Source organism: Colobus angolensis, unplaced genomic scaffold (genome assembly GCF_000951035.1).
Source record: "Colobus angolensis palliatus isolate OR3802 unplaced genomic scaffold, Cang.pa_1.0 Scaffold237, whole genome shotgun sequence".
Lineage (NCBI taxonomy): Eukaryota > Metazoa > Chordata > Mammalia > Primates > Cercopithecidae > Colobus > Colobus angolensis.
Genome location: NW_012115566.1, coordinates 1,821,941 through 1,847,966, shown reverse-complemented (window position 1 = coordinate 1,847,966; position 26,026 = coordinate 1,821,941). Strand labels below are relative to the sequence as shown.

At 39.6% G+C, this 26,026-nt stretch overlaps 3 protein-coding genes across 3 annotated transcripts in view; 2 read left to right on the top strand and 1 right to left on the bottom strand.

Annotated features, from left to right (window-relative positions):
• The window catches only part of ZKSCAN4 (zinc finger with KRAB and SCAN domains 4), a 43,102-nt gene extending 40,497 nt beyond the window's left edge, over positions 1 to 2,605 (bottom strand). The window contains exon 1 of the mRNA XM_011944905.1: positions 2,532 to 2,605. The gene's annotated coding sequence lies outside the window, so the exon portion shown is untranslated. The remainder of the gene's footprint in view (positions 1 to 2,531) is intronic.
• Positions 2,606 to 2,655: 50 nt separating this feature from the next.
• On the top strand, positions 2,656 to 4,316 carry NKAPL (NFKB activating protein-like). Its single transcript, XM_011944900.1, has one exon. It carries the CDS (start codon positions 2,725 to 2,727, stop codon positions 3,943 to 3,945), a length of 1,221 nt encoding a protein of 406 aa, XP_011800290.1. The 5' UTR covers positions 2,656 to 2,724; the 3' UTR covers positions 3,946 to 4,316.
• A 6,066-nt stretch (positions 4,317 to 10,382) lies between these two features.
• ZSCAN26 (zinc finger and SCAN domain containing 26) lies at positions 10,383 to 20,803 on the top strand. The gene is given in 4 exon segments (XM_011944899.1): positions 10,383 to 10,543; positions 15,173 to 15,658; positions 15,987 to 16,104; positions 19,472 to 20,803. Coding segments are annotated over 3 exon segments (1,440 nt in total). The 5' UTR covers positions 10,383 to 10,543; positions 15,173 to 15,238; the 3' UTR covers positions 20,374 to 20,803.
• The last annotated feature ends 5,223 nt before the right edge of the window (positions 20,804 to 26,026 follow it).

The window sequence follows — 26,026 nt, the reverse complement described above, 5'->3', positions numbered from 1 at the left end:
GCACTATTCACAATAGCAAAGACTTGGAACCAACCCAAATGTCCATCAGTGATAGACTGAATTAAGAAAACATGGCACATATACACAATGGAATACTATACAGCCATGAAAAAGGATGAGTTCATGTCCTTTGTAGGGACCTGGATGAAGCTGAAAACCATCATTCTGAGCAAACTCTCACAAGAACCGAAAACCAAACACTGCATGTTCTCATTCATAGGTGGGAATTGAACAATGAGAACACTTGGACACAGGGTGATGAACATCTCACACTGGGGCCTGTCATGGGGTCGGGGAAGCGGGGAGGGATACCATTAAGAGATATATGTAATGTAAATGATGAGTTAAGGGGTGTAGCACACCAACATGGCACAGGTATACATATGTAAGAAATCTGCACGTTGTGAACATGTACCGTAGAACTTAAAGCATAATTTCAAAAAAGAAAGAAAAAAGAAAATATGCATTACAAAATTATTCTCAATTACAGTTTGAATAATAATATAATTATATTGCATCAATGAAAATGTCCTTTTTCTTTTGTTATATGTATGTAATATACACCATGGAATACTACACAGCCATAAAAAGGGAATGAGATCATGTCCTTTTCAGGGCCACAGATGAAGCTAGAAGTCATTATCCTCAGCAAACTAACACAGGAACAGAAAACCAAACACTGCATGTTCTCGTAAGTGGGAGTTGAACAATGAGAACACAAGACAGAGGGAAGGGAACAACACACACCAGGGCCTGTGGAGGGTGGAGGAGGGGAGGGAGAGCAGCAGAACAAATAGCTAATGCATATGGAGCTTAAAACAAGATGATGGGTTGATAGGTGCAGCAAACCACCATGGCATGTGTATACCTATGTAACAAACCCGCACTTTCTACACATGTATCCCAGAACTTAAAGTAAAAATAAGAATAAAAAAGGTTATCTATTCCCTGGAAAAATTGAACAAATTGTTGATTATACTTTATCCTTTAAAATAAATGTACATTATGTTTTTTAAAAAAGTATGTAATAATATCCTCGATTTTGTCTCTTGGCCCACAATGCCTAAAATATTTACTACTGGCCTTTTGCAGAAAAGGGTTGCCAGTCCCTAGTCTAGGTCATAACTTTTCTAAAGATCAAAAATATATTCTAACTTTAATTTTCCTGTGTGCTACCTGAAAGAAGTATTTCATCAATCAGCTTTTTAATTCAAGTCTACATCAGATATGAAATGGCTTAAATTTACAATTATCCAAGTAAGACATACCCATTTCATTGGCCTATCGAGTAGTTTATAACTCCAAAAGAAAATTTTCTTTACTTACACAAACTCTATAGTACTCACCCTATCCATATATTTTCACTATACATGTGACCATTCACATATAATACTCCCTGCTGTTTACCAGTTCCTAAATTTATGCATGGAACCAATTCTTATCCCCTTCAATCAAATTTACTAAAATTCTACTTAGAGCAAATGGTATAATTTGGTCTTATTCAATTTAATTTCCCTGATTTTGTTGTTTAGAGTTCTAGCATCAGGAAGACATCATTCTTAAGTTTTGACCTGGCTGTCAAACAACTGAGCAGATCAACTTAATTAGAGAGAACCAAGATGATGTTAATGCCTATTTACATTTTAAGATGAGGGAAAAATGATCTTGCATAAAATGTTTGTCATTTCTGAGAGTGAGATATAATGTGTATTGAGAAAGTGGTTTCCAAACTACAGTTTCTGAAGAAATCTCCCTAGATAGAAAGACATCTGTCCACAAGATCGAGTGGGATGCTTCTGTGTGTTTCTAGGGTGGAAAAGTCTGTTAATTTAATAATTAAAATCATGACTCTGGGCCGGGCATGGTGGCTCACACCTGTAATTCCAGCACTTTGGAAGGCTGAGGTGGAAGGATCACTTGAACTCAGGAGTTTGAGACCAGACTCAGAAACAAAGTGACAACCATCTCTACAGATAATTATTAAAAAATCAACCTGGTGTGGTGGCAGGCACCTGCAGTCCCAGCTCCTCAGGAGGCTGAGTTCGGAGGATCACTTGAACCTGGGAAGTCAAGTCGGCCCTGAGCCATGATAGTGCCACTGCACTCCAACCTGGGCGACAGAGTGAGATCCTGTCTCAAAAAAAAAAAAAAAAAGTACAACTCTGGCCTGGCCTTCACCTAGCTTAGAGGGTGAGCTCAAACTGATTCCAAAAGAAGTTCTGCTTCTTGCTTCCAGTGGTAACAAGGGGGATTGGGAAGTGATTAAATATATTTCCTCCACGAAGAGGGTGGACAACTTCCATGAGGAGCGTAGGTAGTAGGGATCTTCCACAGAGGGGTAAAGTTAAGGAGGCAGAAATGAAAGGGAAGAACAAAGGGTGATAAGCAAAATGGTAAAAGGCGAAATAGAAAAAGAGAAGTGGCTGTTTCAACAGCAGAGGGAATCATTGACGCAAATTCGTCCTTTTATGTTCCCACACGGCTCAAGTTGGGGAATATAAGCCCTAAAAACAGGTGCGCCCTAATCCTACCCATCTCCCACAAGAAGCCTTCACGCAGCCAAAGCCCGCGCCTCACAACACACACGCCGATTCGTTTTCCGTTTGGTAACTGACAGGAAGCGGAAGCCGTGCATGGGAGGCCGATTCTAGTGCGCCTGCCTGGCCGCGAATCTCCAGCTAGCGTCTGTGTCTGTAGTAACCGCCTACCGTTGAGGCGCGGCTCATGCCCCCAGTATCCCGGTCCAGCTATTCCGAGGACATCCTGGGCTCTCGGAGGCGGCGACGCGCCTCCTCAGGGAGCCCACCATCCCCGCGGAGCAGATGCTCTTCTGGGGATGGCCGTTCCCATTCTCACTCCCGCGGCCCTGAGGGCCTCAGGCCCCCTTGGAGTGAGTCGGACGTGGGCGCTCTTTACCCCTTTAGTCGCTCTGGGTCGCGAGAGCGGCCCCCAGGGCTCTGCAACTACGCCTACCTGTCCTCTTCGTCGACCTCGTATAGCGGATATCACCACCATAACCACTACTACGCAGAAGAACGGCAGTGGGCGGAAGACTACGAGAAGGAGAAGGAAGAGAACTATCGGCAGAGGAGGCTGAAAGAGAGAGAGAGGATTGGGGAGTTGGGAGCGCCTGAGGTGTGGGGGCCGTCTCCAAAGTTCCCTGAGCCAGATTCTGACGAACATAACCCAGTTGAGGATGAAGAAGCGGTAATGAGTCAGAAAAACAGCAGTTCAGATTCCAATTTGGAAGAACACAGGAAAAAGAAGACCAGTCGTTCAAGAAACAAGAAAACAAGAAATAAAAAGTCGTCTAAAAGAAAACATAGGAAGTATTCTGTTAGTGACAGTAACTCAGACTCTGACACAAATTCTAACTCTGATAATGATAAGAAGAGAGTTAAAGCCAAGAAGAAAGAGAAGAAAAAGAAACACAAAGCAAAAAAATACAAGAAAATGAAGAATAAGAAGACCAAAAAAGAATCCAGTGACTCAAGCTGTAAAAACTCAGAAGAGTTGTCAGAAGATACCTGGATGGAGCAGCCAAGTATGGCAGATACTATGGATTTAATAGGGCCAGAAGCACCTATAATACATACCTCGCAAGATGAGAAACCTTTAAACTATGGCCATGCTTTGCTCCCCGGTGAAGGTGCAGCTATGGCTGAGTATGTAAAAGCTGGAAAGCGAATCCCACGAAGAGGTGAAATTGGGTTGACAAGTGAAGAGATCGCTTCTTTTGAATGCTCAGGTTATGTCATGAGTGGCAGCAGGCATCGCAGAATGGAGGCTGTACGACTGCGTAAGGAGAACCAGATCTACAGTGCTGATGAGAAGAGAGCTCTTGCATCCTTTAACCAAGAAGAGAGACGAAAGAGAGAAAATAAGATTTTAGCCAGTTTCCGAGAGATGGTGTACAAAAAGACAAAAGGGAAAGATGACAAGTAAGAACTTGTTTGTTGTGCAGCAGGACTTTTAACAAAGTTTTATATGACCGAAAGTGTTAAAAGGCTTGACAGTGCTACTGTACTTACCATATTACTAAGTCCCTCAGGAAAAGCTTCTTTTGAGATACCTTTAGCAGCTTATTTTTTGTTATTTTAACTTTAAAAAGTAATATGTGTACATGGTTTTAAAAATACTCAACCATTACAGGAGGATAGTTCGTAAAAAGTAAATCTTTCACTTTAACCCCTGATACCTTCCCCCAAAAAATATCTTTTTGGCGTCTTATATACAGAATATACATTCTGTGCTTATACAAGGGTATATGTTGCAGCATAAAGGTTAACAGCTATTAAAGTTTTTTTCGCCTGTTACTCCGACTGTTTTGCCATTCATTTGTCCCAGGGGAACCAAAAGAAGCCCAGAAAGAACAAAGGATTCAACCAAGTGTATACCTCTACTTTCAGTTAACAGACTGGCTTGGAAAATAGAAAACATTTAGTGGTTCTTAACAAAGGAAAAGTCTAGACGAAAGATGGATTTTCTGCATGGCTTTAATTGGACTTTGGCTTTCTTCTCCACTTTTTTTTCCAAGGGTCATTTTCCTTGGGCTGGTTTCCCTTATATAACAAAAGGGCTGCCAAGGCTCTTGAGTTTGGTTATCTTTTTTCCTGGTCCACCTCTGAAGAGAGAACATTTCTTAGTTGCCAATCCGAGCAAGAATCCAGAGATTCACCATAATGGGATAAGCTTGGGTCACATGCCCACTCAAAACAAGTGTTGTTGCTTAGGAAATAGAATGGCTTATCTCTGGAGTCATAGACCAGTTGTAGAGGAATGGATTCTTGACTGAAAATCAGGGTTATTTTGGGCAAGGGGACTAGACAACCAATAAATGCCTACTACAGTTTCGAATGATTTTTTAAAAACATATAATGAAAGTACATGTGCTAAAAGTGAAAATTTTCTTGAAGAAAAGCTTGGCTTTGACTATTAGCCAAATTCTGATTTAAGAGGATATAAGGTTTATTCATAAAAAGAGATAGAAAAGATGACGATCAGAGCGCTTGAGTAGATTAGGGCCACCTAGACTAGCAAGAGAAAGAGAAAATGATAAGGTATACCGAAGAAGACCCAGGCATGATGGCTTGCCCGTAATCCCAGCACTTTCAGAGGCTGAGGTGAGAGAACTGCTTACATCTAGGAGTTCAAGAACAACCTGAATAACATAGCGAGACCTACAGCGAGACCTACTCTCACACATACACACACACACAAAGATGTTAGGTTGTGAAGGGAAGGCAAGGGTTAAAGAAAGACATACACACAGAGGTCAGTTCAACCAGAAATGCAGGCTTTATGTCCAGCATAACACCCACAGAGGTGGGGAAGCAGCCTAATGCCAGTGCCCACCACTGCTTACAGGCTGGGGTACTTATAGGCCTAGGTGGGAGGGGTCTGGGCAGTATAGCTTGCTGGTACGTACTGCTATGTGTTGATAAGACGTTCCCATGATGAGGTAGTTTGGCTCTTGTTCCCGCAGAATGTGATGTTCCTTGCACTTTTTCCCAGCAGAATATGATCAAAGGCAGGCTATTTCTCACAGCCCGAACCCCCAGGGAATGTTTTACTTTGATCAAGGCCTGAGAAATTGTGGGAGACTTACAACATGATGCAATTTGAACTAACAAGAGAGAGAACTAGAAGAAGAATAAGGTAGTTGGCACAACTCATGAGGAGGAGACCAGGTCAGGAGGGACCACAAGGACAGGAGAATTAGCATCGAGAGACTGGCTAGCACCAGTCTTGGGGAAACTTCAGAGTGAGCTCCACTCACGGTATGTTAAAAGGCCTTTGTTGTCATTCACTGATGTGTGCCTGGCCCCTGATACTTTAGTTCAACACCAGCCAAACTATCTCATTTTAATAACCCCCATTTCAAAGTTCAAAATACTGATTAGCCCCCAGAGACACGAAGGTGAGGAAATGGGGTTCTAGAATCTGACAGGGCAGTGCGATGTGGAAGGGCACCTTTACCCTTCCACAGGATGTGACATGGGACCACACCACCTTGAGATTTTTGCCAAAGGGGGTTGTGGCATATTGGTGATAGACATGCTGTTACATGTGCATATTTCGATTTTTGGAACAAACTGTACCACATTATACACAAGGATTGACGCCTTGCTCTTTTCAATTAATACATCCTGGAGATGTTTTATATCAATACATATGAATCTTCCTTTCTTTTAAATAACCTTATAGTATTCCATTATATGAAAGCACCATATTTTGTTGGATGGTTAAGATGTTTTTCTATATTTTGCTATCACAGAGCACTATAGTGAAAGCCTCTGTGGATATGTGACAGTATATCTGTAGCATATTCATCTGAAAATAGATGAATATTAGCTCAAAAAGAATCCTTTTGGTCATCTAGAAATGCTAACCTCAAAACAGAAGTATTGAAACAAAGGGAAAATATCAGGTGCTTCCTATGTATTAAGCACTATGGCTGGTACTGGGGATAAACCAAGAAACAAGTTAGACTTGTTCCTTGCCATCATGGAATTTTACATTTTACTGAGGGAGACAGACTTATAAAAGCCAATAGACAAAAATTACAAATTACAGTATGATGTAAAGAAAGTAAGGGGCTAGAGACAGTATTGGGAGGAACTTTTTTGATATAGTGGTCAAGGAAAGCCTAAGAATGTCACATTTAAGCTCTGTGTGCTTTTAATAGATATTGCAACACCACCTTCTGTGTTTACACACTCACCAACATCATCACCAATACTGTATTTTCGAACCTTTTGATCTTTCCCAATCTAAGGTGAAAATGGCGTTTCATTTTTATTTATTGTTAAGAGTAAGGTAGAGTATCTTTTCATAGATGTATTTATGAGTCTTTTGAATTCTTTTGTGTGTATATGAACTGCTCCCCTGATAACCTTTGTCCATTCTTCTGTAGCGTTATTGGTCTTTTTTTCTTACTGATCATAAAAACTCTTTAATAAATAAATTAGATCTTTATCAAATATCTTGCAAATATATCTCCGTGTTATTTACCTTTGACTTGTTTTTCTGGGAGACACTTGACTATAATGCCCTTTAAAGTCTAAAAAGATTTTCTAACAGTGGTCAAATAGCTTTATCTTTCTCGCTTGGAAGAAGATGCAGCTGAGAAACTGTGACTTCTAAGTAAGCCAAGGTAAGATTGGTGAGCTTCTTTCCCAGAAAGATAAAATACACAGCATGCAACAAATAGTATATCTAATGCCTACAGTGGAATACTCATGATAGCTTTTTTGCTGTAGTTATGCTTAACTTGCCATTTAATGTTGCTATTAGAGAGGGACTTGGCCAATAAATCTGCCTTAAAAGAGATTTCAAGAGTTGGAATTTGACTGCAGATTACTGTTGTCTCAGGGAAGCTAATAAAAAGGGTTACAACTTTTCCTTTGAAGTAGTTTTGCCCAGAGTATGTAGTTATGGACTGTGAAATAGAAGAAAAATAGCACAACGAAAATTTTGTATTATGTTTACATTTCAAGAAACCATCAGAATCACTTTATTACTTCACTCTGCTCAAGCAGGAAGTTGAACAGATGAAATAACTTGTCTTAGCCACTAGAGTTACACTGAGTTTTATTCAGTGCTGACAAACAGCCTAAGAAAGCAAACTAGTGAGGCTACTGCTGATTTACAACTGACGCATTTTATGAAATAGCATTAATGTTCTTACAGACCATTTTTAGATGACTTTATGGAATTATCAAAAGTAGTGTTTCACAAAATATAAAAATCTCCCACTGGCATAAGGGGTCTAATGTGTATTTCATGTTTGTTTGTTTTAAAGTTCTATAGTACAAGGGAAGGTGTTTCTTAACCTTAGCTACCAGCAATTTAGAGAGTAAGAAATTATAGATTTAGCAAAATTGCTCTTTTTATTTCTAGCCTAATGAATTCAGCTAGATTTTAATCTGAAATTATGGGGGATATGTCTAAGATTTCACCATCAAATATAAGGGATGTTTTTGGTATATTTGGGATGTATTTATTTTTGCCTTATAAAGGAATCATCCATCTATTTATTTTTTATTGGGAATTTCTGCTTTTAGTCAGAAATATATGTTGAGTTTTATGAAATGACATTGTAGCATTTGTGGAGATTATATGATTTTTCTTTATCAGCCTACTAATATGGGTGACTTAAAGTTATAGGTTTCCTAATATTGAACTATAAATTTGTTAGATTCATTTGTAGGCTTTGATTGTTTAGAACAATCACTGGACAAATTAAAATTTAAAAACTCAGAGTAATGAATGAGACCTTCCTGTATAGGTACAAGGAGAGAGAAGAGCAGGAAGCATCATTACCAGAAGATAAGAACTGTAAATCTTATGCTGCAGCATGGTGGCATGACTTGTAATGCAATAGCATCTCTACTGATGATATGGAAAAGAAAGTTCTTATCTTGAATATCCTATGAATGGATCTGGTAGAAACGTGATCACTATAGTTTACAAAAATGAGGATAATCCTGGAAAATGAAAACCTCAAGTTTGAAAATTGATTTGTATTTTAGTATTTTGTCTCTCCTGGTGATAATAGTGTTTTGAGCTATTCTCACCTTATCTACCCCTACCCCTCCCAAAAGATACAAACAGACTGTTTAAATGAAAAATGCACACCTTGTAAATTTTAAAAAACTCTTCTTTGTCTAGCTACTTTAAAGGTTTTGATTTTCATGGGATATCCAATGCAATGCCAATAATGTCAGCCTTGATAATAAAAGTGACAGATTTAAGAAACTTGTCATGGTAGGGAATTTTAGAGGTGCAGTAAATAGGATATAGTATTTACTTTCTATTTAAATTAAATTGTCTTTATCCCTTATGTAATTTTTTAAAAAGTCCTTTTCTAGATATTAAAAAATAAGATATATGAGTTTTCCCTTCAAGAAAGAATATTGACTTCTAATTAGTAACACATTTATATTGACTAGATTTGTTGGCCTAATGAAAAGTTTTAAAGTAAACATATTTAATTTTTACTTTAAAAATATGCTTTCAAAGATACATTCAGACACCTAAGAAGAAAAGATAACTGCTTGTGATAATGAAACTGATCGCTTTTTCTTTTCTATTATGATAATTTCAATGCTTGAAACACTGAATAAATTACATGTCATAGTACAATGGTTTGTATATTTAATGATATTTCAAAGCTTCTATCAACTGATCGGTTAAACAGAAAAGTTTGTTCAGAGTTTTTAAAGAGTTTTTTTTTCTTTCTTCCAACTTTTGTTTTAGGTTCAGTAGGTACATGTGCAGGTTTATTACATGAATAAAGTGCATACTGCTGGGGTTTAGTGTACAAATGATTTCGTCATCCAGGTGGTAGCATGGTATATTATAGGTAACTTTTCAATCTTCACCTTCCTGTTACCCTCCACCCTTAAGAAGTCCTTGTATCTGTTGTTCCCCTGTTTGTGTTCGTGTCTACTCAATGTTTAGCACCCACTTAGAAGTAAGAACATGCAGTATTTGGTTTTCTGTTCCTGTGTTAATTGGCTTAGGATAAATGGCCTCCAGCTGCATCCATGTTGCTATAAAGGACATGATCTCATTCTTATGGCTGCATGATATTCCATGGTGTATGTACCACATTTCCTTTATCCAGTCCACCATTGATGGGCATCTAGGTTGATTCCATGTCTCTGCTATTGTGAAAAGTGCTGTGATGGACATACGAATGCATGGGTCTTTATGGTAGAACAGTTTATATTGCTCTGGGTATGTACCCAATAATGGAATTCCTGGGTCAAATGAGAGCTCTGTTTTAAGTTCTTCAGGAAATTTCCAAATTGCTTTCCACAGTGACAGAACTAACTTACATTTCCACCAGCAATGTATAAGCACTCAAAGAGTTTATCTTCTTCAAAAACTATAAAAACCCAGTTTGTGATACTGTGGGAAGAGACGCTATTTCTGTTCTCTGTCATAGAATTTATTTTGATAAAGTGGTATCTGTTGCTTTTATTCCCCCTAAAACTTACATTCATTGCAAAGTGTTGTTGATTTAGTTTCTCTCACAGTAATAGACTTAATTTCTTATTACCTTAAACCTTTCAATCCAAACATATGTCCATTGTTTAGTTTAATTTTCGAAGTACTTTGACAACTATTTTTGCCATTGTGTTTGATGAATTTTTAAATTGGGAAAAAAGGGCGAAGTGTGTGTGTTTTATTTATGTGAGCAAAGTGAAAATGTTGGTTGTTTGTAATATCACTCAACGGAGCTGGCCTGTTTTTACATGAATAAAATAAACATTGGTTTTAAAATGAGAAAGAAGAAAAAAAAAAACAACCAACAATCTCAGCTCACAACGAAATGACCCTCCCAGCTATGCTCAGCAGGCGGTACCCATGTTAGTCTCCTTCTGCTATGCCTGAGCAGTGGCACCATCGAGCCACGGTCCTCCAGCGTTCCTAGAGCGGAGAAGAAAGTGCTCTGAAGAGCTAGAGCTGACCCTCGGTGATGCGCTAAGATGGTGTTTCAGAGCGTTTGGCTCCTCTGAGACCCCTTGGCCAGGTGAGCGGACCCTGGAGCTGGGCCCCGGGCTGGGGCGGAACTGAGGCTTAGGGACCTAGGGAGCAGCTGGTTTTCCGCGGGTGCAGAGAACCTTCCTTCGACCGAGGGGGCGGGGTTCGTGGCAGAGATGTCCGCCCTGGGGCCTGTGAGAGTGATGAAGCTGTGGATCTAGTTAACCGAGTACAACCTTCTGCTGCATATTTTTCATCCACTGAGCGCAGTTTTAAGTAGGTATTAAATGTAGGTGTCACCGAGAAGATTAGTAATATTTGAGCAGAAATCTGAAGGAGGTGGGTGGAAAGACCTAACTGGCTTTTGCGGACAGGAACTTTCTAGGTAGAGGGAATAGCATGTGCAAAGGTCCTAAAGCAGGAACTTGCTTGGCATATTTGAGGAATAACGGGGAGACCAGAGTGGTTGGAGCAGTGAACAAAGGCAACCTTTGTAGGGAATGATGTCAGAGAGATTGGGGTATGGAGAGAAAAAGTGTAGAGTAAATGATAATTGTATCGTGTAAGGAATTTTGTCTTCATGAGGGTTTTTGGAGGATTTTGAGCAGAAGAAAACATGATCTGACTTACGTTTTAAAGCATCTTTATGTGGAGACTCATGATGATAATAGATTGTAAGTGGGCAAGAATGGAATCAAGAAAATTTAAAAGTTAAGAGTAATTTTTTTAAATTCCAAGTAATTCCGGTGGGAGATAAGGATATCCTGAGCCAGTGGTCAGATTATTGATCTGCTTTGAAAATAGAGCCAATAATATTTGCTACTGGGTCAGATGTAGGGTGTGACAGTAAGAGAGAAGGCAAGTATAAATTCAAGGTTTTGGGCCTGTGGGTGCAAGAGATACTGGAGGAAAGATCTGAGGTTTAGCTTTGATACCTTGTGTAAATTCTTCAACTCTGCCCGTCTCAATTTCCTTCTCTGCACGATGAAATTAGGAATAGTATCTTCTTTATAGGGTTGTGTGAGAGTTAAATAATTAATATATGTGAAATATGTAATATAGTTGTCCTGGCTCATTGTTTTATTATGCTGAGACATGAAGTGTGAGTGGGCATTAACAAGAAGAAAATTGGAGGGTTGGAGGGTGGTCCAAGCAGAAGGAATAAGCTGTGGAAGGGCCAGTGACCAAGAAGGAGTATTGCAAATTTGAGGAAATAAAGTAGTTCATTAGATCAAAAAACAATTTAAGCCATATTAAATGTTTTGAACTTAAGCCTAAGGGTAATAATCAGCCATTACATGTAACAGGCATAGCAGGGATATAATAATACTTCATATCCTCCTTACAATGATCACTGTTTGTGTGTGGAAAATAGATTGATGTGTCAGTCCAGTCTGTCACAGTAGTCTGGGTAGAAGATGATGGCAAAGGGGATGAGAAGTGGATTGATTTGAGAGATATTTAAGCAATAGAATCAATAGAACTTGATTGATCAGATACATGAGATATGAAAGGAGGAAGGAATGGTCAGTTTTCTGGCTCAAATAACTGGGTATTTGGATGGAGCTCCTCCCAAAACAATTTATCAAATTATTATATATTGTGTTTGATATATTTAATCACATTATAGAAATGAACTTACCACTAATTCAGCATCATACCTGGCCAGTAATCCCAGTACTTTGGGAGGCTGAGGAGTGTGGATCACTTGAGGTCAGGATTTCGAGACCAGCCTGGCCAACATGGTAAAACACTGTCTCTGCTAAAAATACAAAAATGAGCTGGGTGTCGTGGCAGGCATTTGTAATCCCAGCTACTTGGGAGGCTGAGGGAGGAGAATCACTTGAACCCGGGAGGCAGAGGTTGCAGTGAGCCAAGATCGCACCGCTGCACTCTAGCCTGAGCAACAGAGGAAGACTCCGTTTCAAAGAAAAAAAAAAAAAAACACACACACATCATACTCTATATATACATCATATCACATATTTATTTATATACCAATATTGATATACATATCAGTATATATATATGTATGTGGCATAGATATATTTATATACTGATATTGGTAAGATATCTCTATAGATGTAATAATACAAATACAGGTATATATACATAAATAGTAATATGAATTATATATATATATATACACATACACACAAATGCCTGTATTTGTATCATTATTTGCATAACTAGGGTATCTATATTGGTAAAGATAGATAGAGATCTAGAAAGAGATTTACTATAGGGAATTAGCATAGGTCATTATGGAGGCTGGCAAGTCCCAGTATCTTCAGAGTGAGTTTTCAAGCTGGAGACCCAGGAGAGCAAATGGTTTAGTTCCAGCTCAAGCCCAAACGCCTGAGAACCAGGAGAGCTGATGGTGTAGTTCCTGTCTGAAGGCCATAGGCTTGAGATTCAGGAAGAGCTGTTTTAGTTCCAAGTCTGATGGCAAGAAGAAAGCTGATGATTCGGTTTGAAGCATTTTAGACAGGAAGAATTCTCTTACTCAGGAGTGAGTCAGCCTTTTTGTTCTTGTCAGACTTTTAACTGCTTGGATGAGGCCCACCAGCATTATGGAGGGCAGTCTTAGTCTACAGTCTACCAGTTTAAATGTTAATCTGATTTCAAAAACACCCTCACAGAAACATCCAGAATAATGTTCGACCAAATATCTGAGCACCCTGTGGCCCAGGTGAGTTGAGACATGAAATTAACCATTATAATACCAACCTTTTATTTTCTAGCTAATAATCATCACTTTTTTTTGAGACAGAGTCTCACTCTGTCACCCAGGCTGGAGTGCAGTGGCGTGATCTCGGCTCACTGCAACCTCTGCCTCCCCGGTTCAAGTTATTCTCCTACCTCAGCCTCTGAGTAGCTGGCACTACAGGCCTGTGCCACCACGCCCAGCTAATTTTTTGTATTTTTAGTAGACACAGGGTTTCACTAATAATCATCACTTTCTTGGACTTTTTTACTTATATTAAGAATACTAGGAATTGACTTTTTAAAGTTTAAGTTCATTTTGACTAAGAAAAATAATTATCAGCTGGAAAGTGTTACTATATACACATTCAGTAATATGTAACAGCAAACTATTTGAAGGCTAAGCCACTGATTAAGTGAGCCTTCCCCCGTTCTGCCACTTACCATATGCACATTGATTCAAAGGCATGTATCAGCAGCTGACAGATGGTATTTCACTGATCTATAGGGACACTCAAGCATAGTCAAAATCAAGAATGCTAAATCTCCACATACCAGGGGCCTGCCGCAAAGGATGATAGGGAATTGTCTGAGTCATTTTTGACATGTTGGATTTGAGAGGCTTCAGTAGGATATCCTGGTCCCAAATAGGCAGAAGGAAATTCAAGTGTGACACTTGAGATGTCTGACCTGAAAAATAAGGAAATCATCAGCATAAGGACAGTTACTGAAGTCACAAACATATTTATACTCTACATTAGCCCTTTCTAGTTTCTGCCCTATCTCTCTTGTTCCATTCAATGTATTACTTTTTTGAAATTTGTCATTTATGCTCACTCTCTCCATTTTCTCATTTCCTACGGCAGGGTAGCTATTCTTACTACCAAAATTACCTTCACAGAGGTCACTGATGACATGTTTGTTTTTGGATCAAGTATCTATGCCAGGTCTTAGATTAATCCACCATCGTATAGCATTTCACACTCTTGAACACTGTGTTCATATCATTTCCCTTATAAATCAATGAATTCCTCCTGTTCTTTAAAATTATCTCATTTACCTCAAAACTTCTGTGAATTAAGTATTATCTTCATTTTACAAATGAGTGAACTAAGTCCAAAAGGATAAGTAACTTGCCCCAGGTCACAGCATGTAAGTGACAGGGCTGTGTTGGAACCCAGGCCTGTCTAAGGCCCAGGGTCTTTCCACCATTCCACATTTGCAGAAATAGACCTCCTTGACCTTCTGGATACTATTGTCTTTTTTCTCCTCCTACCTTTCCAGTTCCATCTCACTTCTCTTTCTTACGTGTAGATGTTTCCCAGGGTTCCGGCTCCATATAACGTTTTCCCGACCATAACTAACTACTACACTGAACATCCAACAGCTTTATGCTGCCTTTTTCTCTGTCTGAAAAAACTTTCCCTATTTCCTTGTCTGACTTTCACTTTTTTCTTTTCTTGTCTTTTTTCTTTTCTTTTTCTTTCTTTCATTCTTTTTCTCTCTTTTCTTCCTTTTTTAATATAGGTCTTGGGGTTGCTATGGTTGCCCAGGCTGAACTCAAACTCCTGGGCTCAAGCAATTCTCTCTTCTGAGCTTCCCAAGTAGCTGGGATTACAGGCATGTGCCACCATGCCCGGTGTCACTATGTTGCCCAGGCTGGACTCAAACTCCTGGGCTTAAGCAGTCTTCCCACCTCAGCCTCCCAAAGTGCTGAAATGAAAGTGTGAGTCACAGTGCCTAGCCTCAGTTATTTTGAGGGCTGCAAAATGGTGATTTTTCAAATCTATTATTCCTTCTACATTAGAGGGTATTCTGTAAGATAATTTTTTCCTTCTGTATATATGTTTAGAAATGGTTGTTTCAGAGAGAAAAAAATGGATAATAGGAAATGTATAAACCCAAGAAAATGTTACTATTCTTGTTAGCAGTACTATTACTGTTTCTATCATTCTTGCTACTATATTTTTAGGAGTGTCTCTGAAGATACAGTCCAAAGAAAGTTCTCCAAAACAAGGAGAGCAGTCTGAAGCTGGGGATGGCGACAGCACTGGTGAGTGCCCATTCCCTGGCTCCCCTGAATCTGAAGAAGGAGGGGCTTCGGGTAGTGAGGGAGGATCACTACTCTACTTGGGAACAGGGATTCAAGCTGCAAGGAAACAGTAAAGGCCTTGGACAGGAGCCATTGTGCAAACAATTCAGGCAGTTGCATTATGAAGAGACCACAGGACCTCGAGAAGCACTAAGTCAGCTCTGGGAGCTTTGTCAACAGTGGTTACAGCCTGCGACCCATACCAAGGAGCAGATCCTGGAGCTGCTGGTGCTGGAGCAGTTTCTGACCATCCTGCCTAAGGAGCTCCAGGCCTGGGTGTAGGAGCATCACCCAGAGAGCGGGGAGGACATGGTGGTGGTTCTGGAGGATTTGCAGCTGGATCTTGGAGAAACAGGACAACAGGTGGTAAGGGTCAGATGTGCTCTTTTTCAGGAATGCAGAAATTGAGATCTCTGGCCAGACAGGTGGACGTGGGCTCATCAGCAGAAGGAGAATTACTAAGCTTTGATTCAGTTTTTTTCCAGTCTAGCTGTTCATTTCTATAGGTCTTCCCTCAACCTTACCTGGCCCTTGCTGGGAGAAAACAATGTGTGCCAGATTCCCCATCTTCTTTTCTTTGCCCCGTTGGGGTTTCTCTTTGTTCTCTTTCTTAACATGTAGGTGTTTTTCTGAACAGCAGTTTCCTAAACCCACCTATATCTAATTATGCCTCCATATACCTAATTGTCTCTAGGATCCAGACCAGGCAAAGGAACAAAAAATACTTGTGGAGGAGATGGCCCCTCTGAGAGGAGTGCAGGAACAGCGGGTTCGGCCTGAGTGTGAAGTTACAAAGCCCAAGAAAGAGAAGGGTAAGAACTGGATTGCATCTGCTGTGTGTGAGATGTGGTGGACTGTGCCTTTCCCTCTGAGGTTCTGCTTAGCACCCTTGTCTTTTGTTTTTTGCTTTTGTTTTGAGTTAGGTTTACTGAAGCATAATTTACATGTAGTAAAATTCACTCTTTTTAGATGTACAGGTCAATGAGTTTTCACAAATGTGAAATAATTATGGTCTAATCAGAACCACTATCAAGAGATAAGAGATGTCTATCACCCCAAATATTTTAGTTGAACAAAATAGCAAGGAAAGGGTACAAAGGGAACCTGGACCTTCACTTTGCTCTTCTTCCTCTTACTGTAGGGGTGAATAAAAAAAGTAGTGCTAGGCCAGCTACTTGGGAAACTAAGGGAGAAGGATGGCTTGAGCCCAGTTCAAGGCTGCAGTGAGCAATGATTGCGTCACTGCACTTCAGTCTGGGCAACATCTCTTAAAAAAAACAAGTAGTGGCCAGGCATGGTGGCTCTTGCCTGTAAACCCAGCACTTTGGGAAGCCAAGGCAGGTGGATTACAAGGTCAGGAGTTCAAAACCAGCCTGGCCAAGATGGCGAAACCCCGTCTCTATTAAAAATACAAAAATTAGCCGGGTGTGGTGGCGGGTGCCTGTAATCCCAGCTACTTGGGAGGCTGAGGCAGAGAATTGCTTGAACCCGGGAGGCGGATGTTGCAGTGAGCCGAGATCACACCAGTGCACTTCAGCCTGGGTGACACAGCGAGACTCTGTCTCAAAAAAAAACAAGTAGTGCTCGTTTCTTAATCAAGGCAAAGAAAGCCATTTTTTAAAAATTTCCTTCAAATTATTGTAAATGACCACTATCTTTCATTTCTAAATGTCACCTGGATTTTTTTTCTATATTTTCTTTTTTATTGTTGTTTTTCTATTGAGACAGGGTCTTGCTCTGTCTTCAGGCTGGAGTGCAATGGTACAGTCATAGCTCACTATAACCTTGACCTTCCAGTCTCAAGTGATCCTCTCACCTCAGCCTCCCAAGTAGCTGGCACTACAGGTGTGTGTGCCACCACACCTGGCTTTTTATTATAATTATTTGTAGAGACAGGGTCTCTGTATGTTGCGCTGGCTGGTCTCGCACTCCTGGTCTTAAGTATTTCTCCCATTTGGGCCTCTCACAGTGCTGGCATTATAGGTGCAAGCCACCTCGTTCAGCCTCCTTTATTTTCTTTGTCACTGAAATTCTTCCTAATTTTTGCTCCTTACATTTTTTCATTTCTTCTTCTTTTTTTTTTTCTGTCATAGAACTGATTACATTATATTGTAGTTTCTAGTTTGCTTCTCTTTTTCTCTTGCCAGACTAAAAGGGAAGGGTTTTGTTTCCTGAGTCCCTGGCCTAGCGTAGACCCTCAATAAATGTCTATTTGATGAATGGCTGGTTTCATATCTAAAACCATGCTTTACATGCTACCTATTCCTCTGTTCAATTTCCAAGTCACCTTCAAAGTTACCTTTCTTCTGGGAGCATTCTGAATAAAGTAGCTGAAAGAAAGGGGCCTACCTTTTCTCAATAGCCCTGTAGAAATGAATTTGTACCATGTAATCAGTGATGGGTGTATAGTTTAAATACAAAAAGTAAATGTGGCTGCTGTGGTGGTTCATACTTGTAATCCCAGTACTTTGGGAAGTCAAAGTGGGAGGATTACTTGAAGCCAGATGTCTGAGACCAGCCTGGGCAACATAGTGAAACCCCGTCTCTACAAAAAATAAATAAATAAATAAATAATTAGCTAGGCGTGGTGGCATGCAGCTATAGTCCTAGCCACTTGGGAGGCTGAGGCAAGAGGATTGCTTGAGCCCAGGAGTTCAAGACTGCGGTGAGCTATGTGATTGCACCACTGTACTCCAGCCTTGGCAACAGAGCAAGACCGTGTCTCAAAAAAAGTGAATGTAACATCAGTAGACTCTTGAAAATGTTCCTTACCCCCTGGATCTGTTGAAAATGTTATTTTATATTCAAAATTCAGGGTTTTTTTGGTTTCATCGTCTCTTGCTTTTTTAAAGTTGTATATGTGATTATGTCATTACTGGAAGAGTCTTATTCCTTTCCCTTAATCTCTGACTCCTGCCCCCTGCCCCCGTGTAGGACTGAATACTTCATTCTGTCGTGGAGGGTCTTTGTACACAGTACATTATTACTTTATTTAATTTCTTCACTCCCCACCTGTGACCTTCCTTTCTCTGATATCTCCTTACTAATCCCTTCACTTTCACTTTTCCTTTTGGCTGTCATCTACTGTCCCCTTTTTAATTATCTGCTGAATTAATTTGCTCACACTGATTAACCCTCTTTTGTTTGTTATTAGTGCTGCTTAGAGTCTCTTTCTTCTATTTTCTCCATCCAGCTTTCCTTTTACTCTCTCATTCTGACTTTGCGTCCCCAGTCACGCTCCCAGACTTTAAGGACTTATCCTTAGCTACAAGAAAAACTGGTAAATAAAAATATAAAATGAAACAAAACAAAAACCTTGACATTCTTCTCACCCGTCTGCTTGTGTATCTGAGCTTAAGTTTTCTCTATTTTCATTTAATTTCACCCTTAGGACACAGGCCATTTATTTAGTAAACATTTGTTTAATGTCTGTTATGTACCAGGCTCTGTGCTAGAGAAAACAAAGTCTGCTCTGACCGTGCTTACAGTCTCTTGGGGCATTGTGCATCAGGGGTGCAGGGAGAGAGATAGACATGAATAAATTATCACAGCGTTGAGATAAAAACTCTGTTGAACCACACAGGAGAGCAGTTACTGTTGTCCAAGGAGATTAGGAAAGCCGAAGGCATTTTTGTGAACTTCATGTTATTGTCACAGTCTTATGGTGCAATATTCTTTATTGATGAGGACACAGAGCCCAGATAATTTACCTTACTTTTTAAAGATTACACAGTTAGTGATAAAATTGGCACCACATCTACATTTCTTCATTTTCAGTTAAAATGCCGTCCCTTTCTTATGGGCCCTGGGGGTCTCAATTAACCTAGCTTTTTTATTTTCCATGTGACAAGTTATCTTCAAGACTGTACAGGCATGCCCTTTTAGACCGTTTATTTGCTTGCTTGCTAGCTTCTCTGTGTGTGGTATCACATGATAAAATTTAAACTATTTAAAATAAGTTACCTCCCACCAGAATTCCCCATCTTTCCCCAAAGGCAGTCATAGTTAACAATGTCTTGTGTACCATTCTGTAACTCTTTTATACAGTCACAAGCATCCACAGTGTTTTTACTTTGCACACATGGCTTCATTATGTTTTTTTTTTTTCCTTCTAGTTGCAGATTCCTTTCCCCAAGCATCAAAAGACAAGTAATTGGTGGTATATATTTAATATTGCAGGTGAGGAGACAAGGATTGAGAATGGGAAGCTTGTTGTAGTAACAGACTCTTGTGGAAGAGTAGAGTCATCTGGGAAAATATCTGAACCCATGGAGGCTCATAATGAGGGCTCTAACTTGGAAAGGCAGCAGCCCAAGCCCAAAGAGGAGACTGAATATAAATGCTCAGAATGTGGGCAGGGATTCATCCAGCACTCAGACCTGATTGAACATGCGAGTACACACACGGGAAAGAAACTCTGCGAGTCAGATGCATGTCAGAGTTCCAGTCTTACAGGACATAAGAAAGTCCTCTCTAGAGAGAAAGGTCATCAGTGTCATGAGTGTGGGAAAGCCTTTCAGAGGAGTTCACACCTCGTCAGACATCAGAAAATCCATCTTGGTGAGAAGCCTTATCAGTGCAACGAGTGTGGCAAAGTCTTTAGCCAGAATGCAGGCCTTTTGGAACATCTCAGAATTCATACTGGAGAGAAACCTTATCTATGTATCCATTGTGGAAAAAATTTTAGGCGCAGCTCTCACCTTAATCGACACCAGAGAATTCACAGTCAGGAGGAGCCCTGTGAGTGCAAGGAGTGTGGAAAAACCTTTAGTCAGGCTCTACTCCTCACCCACCATCAGAGAATCCACAGTCACTCCAAAAACCATCAATGTAATGAGTGTGGAAAAGCCTTCAGTTTGACCTCAGACCTTATTCGACACCACAGAATTCATACTGGAGAAAAACCTTTCAAGTGTAACATATGCCAGAAAGCCTTCCGACTAAACTCACACCTTGCTCAGCATGTAAGAATCCACAATGAAGAAAAACCCTATCAGTGTAGTGAATGTGGAGAAGCCTTCAGGCAAAGGTCAGGTCTTTTTCAACATCAGCGATATCACCACAAAGACAAACTGGCTTGATGAGGCGTTCTCTCCTTGTAGAACGTCAGAGAGGGCACATTGACTATCAAATAGCACTTTAGGAAAAGTCACCGTAGCCCACTGTGGCATCAGAAAATTCTTGGGGGCTGAGTTGGGGGCTCCCTGCCTCTATTCCCTCTCCTTTGCTTTCCTTGAAGTCAGCTTTGGACCCCAATAATTTCATCCTAGATGATATGATAGGATCAAAGTTAACCAGCATTCTTCACTGCAGTACATCTCAGAGCTTTTAACATAACTGCATGATTATATACTCTAAGCAATAGAGAGCTTCATGACTGAGTAAGGGTTTTGAAGTCAGCAGTGAATCAAGTGCCCACAGATTTGCAGGCTTAAGCAGAACAAGAGAAGATTGATATTTTTGCATATGCTATAGCAACTTACTCCTATAAAATAAAACTGATGATGTTTGCACCTTGAGACTAGTCTCAAAGGTGTCTTAAAGTACAGGTTAATGGTGAACATTTTCCCGCAGTGGCTTCACCTCATTCCTCCCACTGGCCTTACCCCTTCCTTTCCCAGTGGAAGCATTTTCAAAAGCAAATATATTTTTCGCTGGTGAACTTTAGAACTTGCCTTCAGGGTTAGCTTCATGTAGTTTTACCACTTCCCCATCCCTACCACATTATGTCAAGATTCAAGTTATAAATCAACGTTTTAGACTTTGAAAGAGATTTCATGAGTAATTTGAATGAACCTTGCTGAATTAATCTGAATAGCAACTGTCTGACTTGATAACTCCAGTGCCAGTCTAGTGGCTGCTGCATAGACACTATTCAGTAAATGTCTGATGAAAGAAATTGGACTTTTGCCCTTTAATATTGATGATGCAATTTTGAAATGTTGCTTGTTCTGGAATACTTTGGAAGTTGAACAATAAAGTCAGCTTGGAGAGGAGATCATGATCTTTATATTGTGAATACCAGAATGTCACAGATGAAGAATATTAAAATTAGGGGTGTCCACTCCAAAACATGTCACCAGAGTGATAAACACCACCTACTAATTGTTAGTAGCTGCGGAGGATATTCCTTTCAGGAGAAGACTTTTCGGTCTTCCAGTGTGAAAAGATCAGTGAACCCTCATGTAGTGATTGGGACTAGATTCAGCTGCATATCGTTTAAAAACAAGGCATGAGTGACTTCATACAAATTTATTTTTCTGTGTAATAGAAAAGGGCTGGAGATAATTAGTCCATCCTTGATGGCTGCTGAAACTCCAGTTATCACATGTAAAATGTGGACAAAAGGCAGAGGAACAGAAAGAGGCACCTCCCAGTTCAGTCACCTCCTTTTGAGCAGCCTCCAAAAATCACTTAGCAAGTATGTCATAGGCAAAACCCTAGGCAAAGAAGGCTGGAAAGCGTGTCTTATTCTGGATTGCAGAGTGCCCAGCTGAAAATTAGGCTTCCATTACTAAGGATAAAGGGAAGACTTAAGCTGACCAAAAGCAACAATCAATACAGTTTCTTGGAGGGAAAAGAAAACAAATCTGTCATAGAAACAGCTATAGCTTCTTTTTTTTTTTTTCTTTTTTTTTTCAGACTGAGTTTTGCTCTCGTTGTCCAGACTGGAGTGCAGTGATGCAATCTCGGCTCACTGCAACCTTCCCCTCCTGGGTTCAAACAGTTCTCCTGCCTCAGCCTCCCGAGTAGCTGAGATTACAGGCATGCGCCACCATGCCCAGCTAATTTTGTATTTTTAGTAGTGATGGGGTTTCACCATGTTGGTCAGGCTGTTCTTGAACCCATGACCTCAGGTGATCCACCCACCGCAGCATCCCAGAGTGCTGGGATTACACGTGTGAGCCACAGCGCCCATCCTTCAGCTATAACTTTTTGAGACACTAAAAGATTTCATGTAAAATCAGTTGTAGTGGGTTGCTTAGAAAGCCAGAAAGCTATATATATTTTATTCTGCCTTTATAAGTAAAATTAACTTGATGTCTGGAATTTTCCCCAAAGTATTTTGAGCACTATGTTAAGATCAGTATCTAAACATTTAGCACCATCTCATAGTTTAAACCTATTTGATTCAGTTCAGTTTAAGAAAGAAAGTACATAGAATATATTATTATGATGAAAATGAAAAGATTCAAAGTGTCAAGTACTTTCCCTCACAATTATCTGGAAGACGTATATTGGCTTTCTCCATGATGATTTTGTAGAACAGATGTAAACATTCTAAATGTATCGACACCTTACACAACTTAATTCTTCCTTATAGGTCCAAAGGAAATGATGTTCTCGTTATTTCCCTTGGGTCAGACCCATATCCACATGGGCATAAATGTCAACTGGAGGTACATTTAATTAATAATGTCTTCTTACTACTTTATTCTAAAAAGTTATAGAAACATTGAACAAAGGGCAAATGTTATAACAAATCTCAAGGTTTTGCCTGCAGTGTAAGATACGCTGAAAAGTAAAGTAAAAATCCCTATTCAGAGGACAGGAACCCAGGAGGGATGTATTGCAGCAATATTTTCTACTGATCAGGCATTTCTGTTTGAGTAGTATCCTGTAATATCCAAATATACAGTGAAGTGGGAAGTCGTTGTGTCTCCATTTCCCACTCACTCACTCGTTTAAAAAACTGATAAAGTTCCTATGTAGTTTGCCATTAAAAGTAGTATGGAAAAATAGGAAAGGGAAAAAATAACCCTAATTGTCTGTATTAATATCTTCATCAATTATTAATTTATACCTGATAGAAGTTCATATCCATTGTTTAAAAAACTTGAAAAATGTAAAGAAAGCAAATCATCTTGTTCATGGTACAGATATAACCTCTTAATATAGATTTGTAGGTAACTGGTCTTTTTCACACATAAACAATTGACTTTTGTCACTGGACTTTATGTCATGGACAATTTTTATGTGTAACAGGATAGTCAATTTACCTATCCTCACACGCCATTCTAATCCACTCCTGCCATAATCCTGAGTGTGCAGCCTGCCATGTGACCTGTCTCCCACCACTGATTGGATCAGGAAGGGACCCTCAAGCCAGGCTTTAGATGCCCATAGGAATTGGACATTGGATCACAGATTCTGATTAATGTTTATTAGGCATGTGAACCCAAAAGTTATATTACTTTGGAGGCTAGGTGCAGTAGCTCATTCCTGTAATCCCAACACATTGGGAGGCCCAGATGGGAGACCAGCCTGGGCAACATGACGAAACCCCATCTCTACAAAAAAGAAAAAAATTAGCTAGGTTGGTGGTGCACACCTGTAGTCCTAGCTACTTGGGAGGCAGAGATGGGAGGCTTATTCAAGTCTAGGAGGTCAAGGCTGCAGTGAACCATGATTGCACCACTGCAGTCTAGCCTGGGCAACAGAACAGGACCCTGTCTAAAATATACATAGAAAAATAGAGGACACAAGCACACACTGGAACAACTTTTGTGGCCACATAAAAACCAAACCAAATTGAGACAAACTGAGAAACAAAAAACGAAGCGGACTCCTGAAGTGGGAATCCCATGAATCAGGTGTGGCGACTTCAGCCCTCAGCCTCTGCAATCCATATATATCCTGGTCTTGGGAGTCCATAGAATACTGTTACCTTCTAATAAAGGTTTCAAACAAATCCCTGATTAAGACATGCTAATCATTAAAAGTCTTCATGGAAGATAATTTTCCATATAAGCTGTGCAATATTCTATGGTATATGTCCCCAGTGTTAATCATTTACATCATTTACATTTTGATCACCATAAACAATTTTTCAGTGAACATTCTTGGAAATACAACTTTGCCTACTTACAGAATTTTTTTCTTTGTTCAGTTCCCATAATGAGAATCAATGAGGCAGAAAGCAGGCATATTTTCCAAGGCTTTTGATGTATTTGCGAGAATGCCCTCCAGAAAAGTTATACTAATTTGTATACCTTGTTAGCAGCCTGTGATAATGCCCAATTTTCTATACCCACATAAACTCTGGGAATTATTCTTTTGAATATTTGACAACTGATACATACAAAATGGATTGCTTTTTTTAATAGACTACTTTTTGGAGCAGTTTTAAGTTCTCAGCAAAATTGAGAGAAATATACAAAAATTTCTCATATACCACTGCTCCCATTCATGTATACCCTCCCCGATTATCAACATCCCGTCCCAGGGTGACATTTGTTACAATTGATGAACCTACATTGACATATTATTGCCCAAAGACCATGGTTTACATTAGGGTTCACTCTTGGTATTGTACATCTCATGGGTCTGGACAAATACATAATAATGTGTCCACCATTGTAGTTTCATTGCCCTAAAAATCCTCTCTGTCTTACCTATTATGCATCCCTCCCTTTCTCCAGCCCCTAACAACCACTGACCTTTCTACAGTCTTTATAGTTTTTGCCTTTTCCAGGATGTCATGTATACAGGTTGAGTACCCCAATGTGAAAATCCAAAACGCATTACCATGTGAAACTTTTCAGCACCAATATGATGCCACAAGTGCAAAATTTCACACCTGACCTCATGTGACAGGTCATAGACAAAATGCAGTCAAGACTTTGTTTCGGCCGGGCACAGCGGCTCAAGCCTGTAATTCCAGCACTTTGGGAGGCCAAGGCTCCTCACCTGAGGTCAGGCGTTTGAAACCAGCCTAGCCAACATGGCTAAACCCCATCTTTGCTAAAAATATAAAAATTAGCCGGGTGTGGTGGCACGCACCTGTAGTCCCAGCTACTCGGGAGGCTGAGGCATGAGAATTGCTTGAACCCAGGAGGCGGAGGTTGCGGTGAGTCAAAATTGTGACAATGCACTCCAGTCTGGGCAACAGAGCAAGACTCAATCTCAAAAAAAAGACTTTGTTTCATGTACAAAATTATTTAAACTGTATAAAATTAGCTCTATGTGAGTAAGGTATATATGAAACAAATGAATTTCATGTTTAGACTTGGGCCTCATCCCTAAGATATTTCATAACGTATGTATATATTCCAAAATCTGAAATTGGAAACACTTCTGGCCCCAAGCACTTCAGATAAGGGATACTCAACTTGTTGAAATCGTACAATATATAGCTTTTCAGATTGGATTCTTTCACTTTCTAGTATGTATTAAAATTTTCTCCATGTCTTTTCATGCCTTGATAGCTCATTTTTTTCATTTTTTTCTTTTCTTTTTCTTTCTTTTTTCTTGTTTTCTTATAAATAGATGTTTATAGCAGCTTTATTCATAATTGCCAAAACTCAGTAGCTAAATGAATAAACAATGGGTCTGTTTTTAAAAGAGTGTTTTATATTTTTACTATTGAACATCTTTTCACATGTTAATTTGTCACTTACCTTGTTTTGTGTATAGTAACGTTCATATCCTTTACTGATTTTTCTACTAAAGTCTCCTTTTACTCTTAAACAGAAGTGCCCTTAAAAATCAAATAGGGAACTTGCATATCAACATTTTAAATGCATATATCCTTTGGCTGATCAGTTCTAATATGTGGCATCTATCCTAGAAATACATTCTTTTTTTAAATTTTATTTTATTATTATACTTTAAGTTCTAGGGTACATGTGCATAACATGCAGGTTTGTTACATATGTATACTTGTGCCATGTTGGTGTGCTGCACCCATCAACTCGTCAGCACCCATCAATTCGTCATTTATATTAGGTATAA

Coding starts and splice junctions, on each gene's coding strand:
- NKAPL (XM_011944900.1), top strand. CDS start 2,725: ATGCCCCCAGTATCCCGGTCCAGCTATTCCGAGGACATCCTGGGCTCT.